This window comes from Pristiophorus japonicus, chromosome 15 (assembly GCF_044704955.1).
Source record: "Pristiophorus japonicus isolate sPriJap1 chromosome 15, sPriJap1.hap1, whole genome shotgun sequence".
In the NCBI taxonomy this organism is placed as follows: Eukaryota; Metazoa; Chordata; class Chondrichthyes; family Pristiophoridae; genus Pristiophorus; species Pristiophorus japonicus.
This window is the reverse complement of record NC_091991.1, coordinates 10789488-10801844: the sequence shown is the minus strand read 5'-3', so window position 1 is coordinate 10801844 and position 12357 is coordinate 10789488. Positions and strand designations below refer to the sequence as shown.

Genomic DNA, 12357 nt, shown 5'->3' with positions numbered 1-12357 from the left:
AATTCTCTATCCATGCTAATATAGTACCCTCAATCCCGTGAACTTTTATCTTGTGCAGTAACCTTTTATGTGGCACCTTATTGAATTCTGTAGGTTTTGTCTAGTCCTTGCTGTCTGAGTCTTCTCCACCAATGGGCTGCCTCCCTTTTTAAGATCAACTTTTCTTTTTTTTCCCCTTTGATTGGATAAATGTTCACCATCTTGGAAGTCAGTCGGGGTTGGTGAAGGCTTGTCTCTGAGTCAGGGATCCTCCTCCCCAACAGACTTCAGATTTCCATCGCTCCACCATTGGCGGCCGTTCCTTCAGCTGCCTGGGCCCCAAGCTCTGGAATTCCCTCCCTGAACCTCTCTGCCTCTCTATCTCTCTCTCGTCTCCTTTTAAGACGCTCCTTCAAACCTGCCTCTTTGGCCAAACTTTTGATCACCTGTCCAACTATCTCCTTATGTGGCTCGGTGTCAAATTTTGTTTGATCATCGCTTCTGTGAAGCACCGAAGGATGTTTTACTGTGTTGAAGGTGCTATATAAATGCAAGTGGTTGTGGTTGTGGGTTCAAGTCCCACTCTAGAACTTGAGTACATAACCTTTGTCGACACTCCAGTGCAGTACTGAGCGAATGCAGCACTGTCGGAAGTGCTGTCTTTTGGATGAGACATTAAACTGAGGCCCTGTACACGGCAGTTATTTGAGGAAGCGCAGGTGATTTCTCCTCATGTGCAGGCCAACATTCATTCCTCAAACACCACCACAAACAAGAGATTAACTAATCAGTTATACAGTGGAGATCCCCAAGGGTTGGTACTAGGACTACTGCTTTTCCTGATGTATATTAATGACTTGGATGTAGAAAAATAGAAACATGTGGGTGTATACGACACAATTTCAAAATTTGCAGATGACACAAAACTTGGAAGTATAGTGAACAGTGAGGAGGAGAGTGATAGACTTCAAGAAGACATAGACAGGCTGGTGAAATGGGCGGACACGTGACAGGTGAAATTTGACGCAGAAAAGTGCGAAGTGATACATTTTGGTAGGAAGAATGAGGAGAGGCAAAATAAACTAAAGGGTATAATTCTAAAGGGGGTGCATGAACGGAGAGACCTGGAGGTATATGTGCACAAATCGTTGAAGGTGGCAGGGCAGGTTGAGAAAGCGGTTAAAAAAAGCTTACAGGATGCAAGGCTTCATAAATAGAGGCATAGAGTACAAAACAAGGAAGTTATGATGAGACTGTATAAAACACTGGTTTGGCTTCAACTGGAGTATTGTGTCCAATTCTGGGCACCGCACTTTCGGGAGGATGCGAAGGCCTTCGAGAGGGTGCAGAAAAGATTTACGAGAATGGTTCCAGGGATGAGGGACTTCAGTTACGGGGATAGACTGGAGAAGCTGGGGTTGTTCTCCTTGGAGCAGAGAAGGTTGAGAGGAGATTTGATCGAGGTGCTCAAAATCATGAGGGGTCTGGACAGAGAAGAGAGAGAGAAACTGTTCTCATTGGCGGAAGGGTGGAGAACCAGAGGACACAGATTTAAGGTGATTGGCAGAAGAAGCAAAGGCGACATGAGGGAAAACATTTTCACACAGCGAGTGGTTAGGATCTGGAATTCACGGCCTGAAAGGGCGGTGGAGGCAGACTCAATCGTGGCTTTCAAAAGGGAATTGAATAAGAACCTGAAGGAAAAAAAATGTGTTGGGCTACGGGGAAAGGGCAAGAGAGTGGGACTGGCTGAGGTGCTCTTGCAGAGAGCCGGCACGGGTTCGACGGGCCGACTGGCCTCCTTCTGTGTTATGCATGGAGAAAGAGTCAGACTGAACACTGTGAGCTTAAAGTAAAGTGTGACCTTAGTCTTTTATTTCAGGTCTCCAGAGTGCCTCTCTCTCCAACCTGTGAGGCCTCCTTAAATACCTGTGCCCCCAAGGGATTATGGGATCCCTTGGGACTCCAGGGGATGAGCCCTCTGGTGGCTGTACAGAGTAAATATAAGTGTACATATATAGCATTCTATGCTGTAACCATTCTATGATTAGATGGTTGCTGTCTGTGAAACGTCACTGTGTGAAAATTGCCCATTTCTGAAACTACTTCAAATAGTCATTCAGCGGCTGTGAGGAACTTTGAGACCGTGAAGATGTTATATAAATGCAAGTTCATTTTCTTCTATTCTGTTCTTCAGACCTTCGTTTCCTCAAACCGCAGGGCAAGAATCAAGAAGTGACTTGTGCCTTTGTCTCTGCACGATGGCAACATGATCAACAGAGTGTCAAGAGAGATTGACAGACTGCAACGACATCCTGCATTTATATAGCGACTCTAACATAGCAAAATGTCCCACGGTGCTTCACAGGAGTGAAATCGACCTCGAGTCTTGCAATGATGGTGTGGGAAGATGGAAGGTTGTGTAGAATGGGATGTTTGAATCACTGGAGGAGCAAGGACCACTGTGGTATAAATATCGGGATCTGCACTCTGCACCTGATCCTATCTCTGTAATCTCCTCCAGCCCCACAACCCCCCCCCCCCGAGATGTCTGCGCTCCTCTAATTCTGGCCTCTTCAGCATCCCTGATTATAATCGCTCAACCATCGGTGGCCGTGCCTTCAGCTGCCTGGGCCCCAAGCTCTGGAACTCCCTCCCTAAACCTCTCCACCTCTCTATCTCTCCTCCTTCAAGGTGCTCCCTAAAACCTACCGCTTTGACCAAGCTTTTGGTCACCTGTGTTAATTTCTACTTCTGCGGTTCGGTGTCAGAAATGTTATCGCAGAATACTCCTGTGAAGCGCCTTGGGACGTTTCACCACGTTAAAGGTGCTATATAAATACAATTTGTTGTTGTTGTACTATACCTAACAAGGAAGCGTTTAACGTTTGCGTTTGCAAATTGGACTCTCCACCACTTCACATCAATCAGCTCGGTAAGCACAAAATTCATTCGCCTCTTCCGCCATAAAACAATAAAGGCAAGGAACAATGGAATGTTGCATTGGTCTCACACCCCAGGGTAAGGGTTGCCAACAGTCCAGGATTGGCCTTGAGTATCGAGAGATTGAAGATTCATTTTCAGACACTGCTGCAAGTAGTATTCCGTTCCATTCGCAGCTTCTCAGATAATGAAACAGTCCATGCCCGCATGCAGCAAGACCTGGACAACATTCAGGCTTCTGCTGATAAGTGGCAAGTAACATTCGTGCCACAAGTGCCAGGCAATGACCATCTCCAACAAGCGAGAGTCTAACCACCTCCCCTTGACATTCAACAGCATTACCATCGCCGAATCCCCCATCATCAACATCCTGGGGATCACCATTGACCAGAAGCAGGTCAGAGGCTGGGTATTCTGCGGCAAGTGTCTCACCTCCTGACTCCCCAAAGCCTTTCCACCATCTACAAGACACAAGTCAGGAGTGTGATGGAATACTCGCCACTTGCCTGGATGAGTGCAGCTCCAACAACATTCAAGAAATTCGACACCATCCAGGACAAAGCAGCCCGCTTGATCGACACGCTACCCACCACCTTCAACACTCACTCCCTCCACCACCGGCGCACCGTGGCTGCAGTGTGCACCATCTACAAGATGCACTGCAGCAACTCGCCAAGGCTTCTTCGGCAGCACCTCCCAAACCCGCGACCTCTACCGCCTAGAAGGACAAGAGCAGCAGGCACATGGGAACACCACCACCTCCACGTTCCCCTCCCAGTCACACACCAGCCTGACTTGGAAATATATCGGCCATTCCTTCATCGTCGCTGGGTCAAAATCTCGGAACTCTCTCCCTAACAGCACTGTGGGAGCACCTTCACCACACGGACTGCAGCGGTTCAAGAAGGCGGCTCACCACCACCTTCTCAAGGGCAATTAGGGATGGGCAATAAATGCTGCCCTTGCCAGCGACACCCACATCCTGTGATTGAAAAAAAAACTTAGAAGGATCATAGGGGCATTGAAAAAAAGTGTTTTCAAATTTAATTTGAACACTTGTTTATTAATTATAAAAATATTGGAGGTGTGGGAATAAGGTCATTTGACGGATAATCAAGAATTATCCAATCGTCTGTTTGCTTTGCAATAGGCTGTGGGAAGGCGGGGCTTCGGGAGGATGGATGTGTCGGGCGACCAATGGCGGGAGGGTGAGGGGGCGGGATGATTGGAGGAAGGAGGTAATGTGACGATACCCCCATGAATACGCCCAACCAGAATGTGCGCCTCTACCCCGGGGGGGCGTCTCCACAATGCCAGACCCCAGACGTTGGCATTCACTGGCTCCTTAATCGTGCTTTGCCAATTTCTCTTTTTCTGCAGAAGCACCATTGTGGTCATTAAAGGGTTAATTCCCCGAGCTATCCCCCGATTACTGCGAAAGGCAATTCTTGGAGCTTTCGAGAAAGTTGCAGTTATCCCCTGGCACCAGCAGGAGGCGACATTGGTCCAGTTTTGGATCGGTGGTGAGTTGCATCAGGAGAGATTTTAAACGTTCTGCCCGGGTAAACTCTGGCCTTTCAGATGATCCACGATTGTAGAAACCGTCCGCTTTTCCATTGCATAAAAGAAAACAGGCTGTTTCTATGATTACATAGAATGTACCGCACAGAAACCGGCCATTCAGCCCAACAGGTCCGTGCCGGTGTTTATGCTCCACACGAGCCTCCCCCCACTCCCTTAATCTCACCCCATCAACATATCCTTCTATTCCTTTCTCCCATATGTGTTTATCCAGCTTTCCCTTAAATGCATCGATACTATTCGTCTCAACCACTCCCTGTGGTAGCGAGGTCCACATTCTCACCACTCTCTGGGTAAAGAAGTTTCTCCTGAATTCCCCATTGGATTTATTAGTGACTCTTTGATATGTGCACCTTATCCCCAACACCAGTTTTATGAAGTTAAAAACCTACCCCAACATTTACTGTTTGCAATCTTGCTCCTCCCATTTAAAAATAATTCTTGGGCTGTGGGCGTCGCTGGCAAGGCCGGCATTTATTGCCCATCCCTAATTGCCCTGGAGAAAATGGTGGTGAGCCGCCTTCTTGAACCGCTGCAGTCCGTGTGGTGAAGGTGCTCCCACAGTGCTATTAAGGAGGGACTTCTTATTCTTTCTAGCAGTTTTGATACAACTGAGTAACTTGCTGGGCCATTTCAGAAGGCAGTTCAGAGTCAACCATGTTGGTGTGGGTCTGGAGTCACCTATAGGCCCAGACCGGGTAAGGATGGCAGATTACCTTCCCTGAAGGGACATCAGTGAGCCAGTTAAGTTTTTAACGACAATCCAACCGTTTCTCGGTTACTTTCACTGGTACCTCAATGTGGACCCACATTCGGAGGGTCCGCAGGTCAGAGGGAGGAGGTTACAGTGCTCAACGCTCCAGCCCATTCTCCCTCTGAATGTCGCTCCTCACTGATTGGATGGCTTGATGCATTTTCGCTGAGATGATCTGTGTCTGGAAATCCACCCAATCTCCGTCCAGCTTTCACAAGAGTCCTTTGTTGCTTTAAAACCCTCTCACCGGCTTTGAGGCAGAGCCAACACTTCCATCTCTTCCCTTCTGCCCCCGCCCCCTCGTCATCCTCCACTCCTCCCCCTCCCCCTCGTCTCTCTGCCTCGTCTCTCCCCCGCCCCCTCCCCAAGAGGGGCAGCTAAACGGGGCAAGGTGTCAGAAGTGACACGTTGGAGAAACTCCATCTGGTGTGAGACATAGGCCAATGATTGTGTGACACGAAAGGGGTTTGGTCAATCAGCAATTGTGCACGAGGGCTTTGGGCCAATTAAATGGCATGGCGGGGGGGACATGTGTAAGAATTCAGTGAAAACATTGACAGCAAAAGCATCAACTTTTGGACTTATGCCTTTGGACTTTAAGTTTTGGAACTTGGCTGTTACTGCACAAAGGCAGGCAGCCTAATGTGGGACAGGTCCAAACAAGTCCCACAAGAATACACATCAGGTGGGCAGGAATCAATGGCTGAAATGGCAAGAAGATGGTTGATGGGGAGGCCCTTTGCCTTGTAATCAGTGAGAGATCAAGAAGATTGGTCAGTTGAGACCGAACGATCTGGCTATAATTGTGTACTTCTGTTCACCACTATAATTCCGGTGTCTGGAACTATTGTAAGCGGGGTCATTCGAAACCACCACGGGCAAAACCACGTACACATGCATGAGGCTGACATGCATCATTAAGTGTATAACGGGTTGCTTGGAACTTTGTATCATCGGCGAGGCCTGGCTACAGACAACCAGCAGCCAGGCTCCCCACCGGTGCAAATAAAGACTACTTGAGTCTTCGAACCCAGACCTGGTGTTAAGTGTTTATTTTAAATACTCCACAACACCATCAAGAGCCCCCACCACAAACATCAATCTGTCTTCCCAGTTCTGGGCCCCGCCCCTCAGGGAGGATATATCGGCCTCGGAGCAGCAGTAGCACCTGGGGTAAATTATGAGGTTGCACAAAGTAGACTTGTATTCGCTCGAGTTTAGAAGATTTAGGGGTGATCTAATTGAGGTGTTTAAGATGATTAAAGCATTCGTTGGGATAAAGAGAGAGAGAAACTGTTTCCTCTGGTGGGGGGAGTCCAGGACAAGTTGTATCAACTTAAAATTAGAGCCAGGCCTGTCAGTGGTGATGTCAGGAAGCGAGACTGGCTAAACCACTCACAATGCAACAGCATTGTTCTTTCAGCCTCCCAGGCGGCCGAAGGCTGCACTGGCGCACTGGAGGCGGTGTTGAACCTCGTCATCAATGTCTGCTCTTGTTGAGGAAAAGAGTGTTCGAAGACCACGCCCTCAAATCTTTTTTTTAATGGGAGTCTGAAAGAACAATCCTACTGTAATGTATGCTCACAGGTTTGTAGAAATTCTGATTTGATTAAAGGTTTTCATTAAAGTTTTAAATTGTTAATTTGTGGCTCCCGAGATATGGGAAGTGGTCCACGGTGTCCAGGGCTGCGGCGTGGATCTTGATGACTGGGGGGCAGTGCTGTGCGGCGAGGACAGGCTGGTGGAGGACCTTTGCCTTACAGATGTTTAGCGTAAGGCCCATTCTTTCGTACGCCTCAGTGAATACATTGATTATATCCTGGAGTTCAGACTCTGAATGTGTGCTGCAGCTCAACGACAGAGGTTGGGGTGATCTTGGACCTGGCCTGGAGGCAGCGAAGGTTAAACAGCTTCCCACTGGTTCTGTAGTTTAGTTCCACTCCAGCGGGGAGCTTGTTGACTGTGAGGTGGAGCATGGCGGTGAGGAAGATTGAGAAGAGGGTTGGAGCGATGACGCAGCCCTGTTTGACCTCGGTCCGGTCGTGGATTGGGTCTGTGATGGATCCGTTGGTAAGGATCACGGCCTGCATGTCATCGTGGAGCAGGCAAAGGATGTTGACAAACTTTTGGAGGCATCCGAAATGGAGGAGGATGCTCCATAGACCCTCACGGTTGACAGTGTCAAAGGCCTTTGTAAGATCAAAAAAGGACATGGATAAGGGCTGGTTACCCGGCCTCCTGTATAGCTCAGAGACATCGACCATGTACAGTAGAAACCTTAAGTTGCTGGAGATATATCACCAACAATGTCTCTGCAAGATCCCACAAATCTCCTAGGAGGACAGGTGCACCAACATCAGTGTCCTCGTCCAGGCTAACATCCTCAGCATTGAAGAACTGACCACACTCGATCAGCTCCGCTGGGCAGGCCACATAGTTCGCATGCCAGACACGAGACTCCCAAAGCAAGTGCTCTATGTGGAGCTCCTTCACGGCAAATGAGCCAAAGGTGGGCAGCGGAAAAAGGACACCCTCAAAGCCTCCCTGATGAAGTGCGACATCCCCACTGACACCTGGGAGTCCCTGGCCAAAGACCGCCCTAAGTGGAGAAAGTGCATCCGGGAGGGAACTGAGCATCTCGAGTTCATCGCCGAGAGCGTGCAGAAATCAAGCGCAGACAGCAGAAAGAGCGTGCGGCAAACCAGTCCCACCCACCCTTTCCATCAACGACTATCTGTCCCACCTGTGACAGAGTCTGTGGCTCTCGTATTTGTCATGTTTTGATGCTTGGGGTCATTAGACACCAAGCCACTGTCAGAAGTCATTGGGCTGTATGCGCGTGTGTGCGTGGGCCCTGGTATATAAGTGCTGGTACCATGTCTTGTAGTCAGTTTGGGCGCGAATAAAATGGACCAGGTTTACACCTGAGTGAGTTTACAGTATCAAGTCTTTTGAGTCATTATATACATAACATTTGGCAACGAGGTAACTTAAGAACCTTCGCATGCACAATGGGCACTATTGGAATTCTGGAGAGATTCATGGATGGCGAGGATTGGGCAGATTTTATCGACCGCCTGGATCAGTATTTTGTGGCCAACAACATGGCGGGAGACGATGATGCAGTTAGGCGCCGGGCAGTTTCCCTCACTGTTTGTGGTTCAGGAATATATGGCCTCATGAAGAATCTGCTCTCGCCTGCACGTTTAACGAACAAAGAATACAAGGATTTGTGTGCTTTGGTACGTAACCATCGTAAGCCAAACGAGGGGATCATCATATCACGCTATCGCTTCTACACACATGTTCATGCTGAGGGCCAGGATGTGTCCGGATTCGTTGCCGACCTACGACCTCTTGCTGAGCCGTGTAAGTTCGGGACCGTGTTGGAAGACATGCTGCGAGATTTCTTCGTGATAGGCATCAACCATGATGTGATTCTCCGGAAGTTATTGGCTGCAGAGACGCTGGATTTGAGCAAGGCCATCGCGACTGCCCAGGCATGCACGACGACTGATGATAATTTGAGGCAGATATCATCGAAAAGTCGGAGCTCCACGGCAAGATTGTGTCGTTGTCTGGCAGAGCTGCTTATGGCAGGGCTTACTTGACTGCTTATGTGAAACCTGTAGCTGCTCAAAATCCGCCAACTGGTATGAATACTATTTCATCCTGTTGGCGTTGTGGGGGCAATCATCGGCCTCATCAGTGTCGGTTTAGGCAGTACATCTGTAACGGCTGTTCCAAAATGGGGCATCTTCAGAGAATGTACCCACAACTGAGCAAGCGTGCTGCCGCTCATCACATTGGTGGTGATGATGACCAGTCTAATGCTGGCCCGGATGCACAACCCGAGGAGAAAGTGTATGGTCTGCATTCGTTTCTGAGCAAAAGCCAGCCGATAATGGTTAATGTGAAACTGAATGGTGTGCCGGTATCGATGGAGTTGGATACGGGTGCGAGTCAGTCGATAAAGAGACAAAGGACATTCGGCAAGCTGTGGGACACTGAGGCGGTGAAGCTGAGTTCAGTCAATGCCAAGTTGCATACTTACACTAAGGAACTCATACCAGAGATTGTCAGTGCATTCGTCAAGGTGTCATCTGATGGTATGGTTCATGATCTTTCATATGGATCATAGAAACATAGAAACATAGAAAATAGGTGCAGGAGCAGGCCATTCAGCCCTTCTAGCCTGCACCGCCATTCAATGAGTTCATGGCTGAACATGCAACTTCAGTACCCCCTTCCTGCTTTCACGCCATACCCCTTGATCCCCCGAGTAGTAAGGACTTCATCTAACTCCCTTTTGAATATATTTAGTGAATTGGCCTCAACTACTTTCTGTGGTAGAGAATTCCACAGGTTCACCACTCTCTGGGTGAAGAAGTTTCTCCTTATCTCGGTCCTAAATGGCTTACCCCTTATCCTTAGACTGTGACCTCTGGTTCTGGACTTCCCCAACATTGGGAACATTCTTCCTGCATCCAACCTGTCCAAATCCGTCAGAATTTTAAACGTTTCTATGAGGTCCCCTCTCACTCTTCTGAACTCCAGTGAATACAAGCCCAGTTGATCCAGTCTTTCTTGATAGGTCAGTCCCACCATCCCGGGAATCAGTCTGGTGAATCTTCGCTGCACTCCCTCAATAGCAAGAATGTCCTTCCTCAAGTTAGGAGACCAAAACTGTACACAATACTCCAGGTGTGGCCTCACCAAGGCCCTGTACAACTGTAGCAACACCTCCCTGCCCCTGTACTCAAATCCCCTCGCTATGAAGGCCAACATGCCATTTGCTTTCTTAACCGCCGGCTGTACCTGCTTGCCAACCTTCAATGACTGATGTACCATGACACCCAGGTCTCGTTGCACCTTCCCTTTTCCTAATCTGTCACCATTTATTCAAACCATCAAGCAGAGCATGAAATGTGTGACTCCGGGTTCACTGCAGACTCGTTTGTCACGCATATTGCTTAGTTACAGGACAGGACCTCACACACTGACTGGAGTCTCCCCTGCTGAACTACTGATGAAGAGAAGTCTCAAGACCAAGCTCTCTCTTGTTCATCCCGATTTGAATGATCGTGTTGAAAACAGACATCAGAGTCAGAGTGGTATCATGATCGTGATGCTGTGTCATGTGATATTTCTGTCCATGATCCGGTTTATGTATTGAGCTATGGTCAAAGTCCAAAGTGGATCACCGGTACTGTCACAACCAAGGAGGGTAACGGAGTGTTTATTGTCGTGCTCAAGAACGGGCAAACATGCAGGAAACATGTTGATCAAGTGAAACTGCGGCACACGGATGAACTGGAACCGCTTGAGGAAGATGCCGTCAGTGACCAACCAACCAATGGTCATTCATCAGAGGACTTTGCTGTTATTACCGAACCCGGACTTTCAGTCTCTGACATGGTCATTACCACTCCCATCAGATCATAACTGACTCAGAACGCTCGCCCAGAACTGGAGTTGAACTGAGACGATCAACTCGTGAGCGTAAAGCCCCAGACCATCTTAATTTGTAAAGAGACTGATACTAAGGTCTTGAAGGGGGATGTTGTCATGTATGGATGCTTGGGGTCACTAGACACCAGGGGGCGCCACTGTCGGAGGTCATCGGGCTGTACGCGCGTGTAAGCGGGCCCTGGTATATAAGTGCTGGTACCATGTCTTGTAGTCACTTTGGCGCGAATAAAGTGGGCCAGGTTTACACCTGAGTGAGTTTACAGTAACAAGTCTTTTGAGTCATTATATACATAAAAGTATTGGACTGTTCAGCCACCAAAGAACTCACTTCAGGAGTGGAAGCTAGTCTTCCTCGATTCTGAGGGACTGCCTATGATGATGATGAAAAAAAGAAAAACCAATGATAGCCTGAAAAAAAAACATTAAAAATATTTGAACTGCAGTAGCTATAACGTCTGGAACTGCCGTAATCCCTTCACCGGGAGAACACCCGCCCAATGCCTGGGGACTGAGTACAAACCAGAAAGAGCAGGTGAAGATCAACCTTGGCAGGGTTGCAGTCCCAGAACATCACTGTGCACAGAACGTCTGATTCTGCATTCTGCCACCAATCATCCTCCTGTCACTGTAACACCAGCGACTGTTTCAGCACGTAACCTGGCAGTTCTGAGTATAGCTGCACTGTGAAAGAAAGAAAGACTTGCATTTCTATAGCGCCTTTCATGACCATCGGACGTCCCAAAAGCACTTTACAACCAAGTACTCTTGAAGTGTAGTCACTGTTGTAATGTGGGAAATGCGGCAGCCAATGTGCACACAGCAAGCTCCCACAAACAGCAATGTGATAATGACCAGAGAATCTGTTTTTTTATGTTGATTGAAGGATAAATATTGGCCAGGCCACCAGGGATAACAGTAGTAGTAAGGTTGCGGACAGCATCAAACAAGAAATAAGGGATGCATGCAATAAAGGTACAGCAGTTATCATGGGCGACTTTAATCTACATATTGATTGGGCTAACCAAACTGGTAGCAATGCGGTGGAGGAGGATTTCCTGGAGTGTATTAGGGATGGTTTTCTAGACCAATATGTCGAGGAACCAACCAGGGAGCTGGCCATCCTAGACTGGGTGATGTGTAATGAGAAAGGACTAATTAGCAATCTTGTTGTGCGAGACCCCTTGGGGAAGAGTGACCATAACATGGTAGAATTCTTTATTAGGATGGAGAGTGACACAGTTAATTCAGAAACTAGGGTCCTGAACTTAAGGAAAGGTAACTTTGATGGTTTGAGGCGTGAATTGGCTAGAGTAGACTGGCAAATGGTACTTAAACCATTGATGGTGGATAGGCAATGGCAAACATTTAAAGATCACATGGATAAACTTCAGCAATTGTACATCCCTGTCTGGAGTAAAAATAAAACGGGGAAGGTGGCTCAACCGTGGTTAACAAGGGAACTTAAGGATAGTGTTAGATCCAAGGAAGAGGTATATAAATTGGCCAGAAAAAGCAGCAAACCAGAGGACTGGGAGAAATTTAGAATTCAGCAGAGGAGGACAAAGGGTTTAATTAAGAAGGGGAAAATAGAGTACGAGAAGAAGCTTGCTGGGAACATAAAAACTGAC

The 12357-nt window shown here is 48.0% G+C and overlaps 1 protein-coding gene across 1 annotated transcript in view; it reads left to right on the top strand.

The window, feature by feature from the left end:
• Window positions 1-9161: 9161 nt before the first annotated feature.
• The window catches only part of LOC139281349 (ETS-related transcription factor Elf-5-like), a 43948-nt gene continuing 40752 nt past the window's right edge, over window positions 9162-12357 (top strand). The window contains exon 1 of the mRNA XM_070901504.1: window positions 9162-9335. Coding sequence (XP_070757605.1) covers window positions 9162-9335 — 174 coding nt within the window. The remainder of the gene's footprint in view (window positions 9336-12357) is intronic.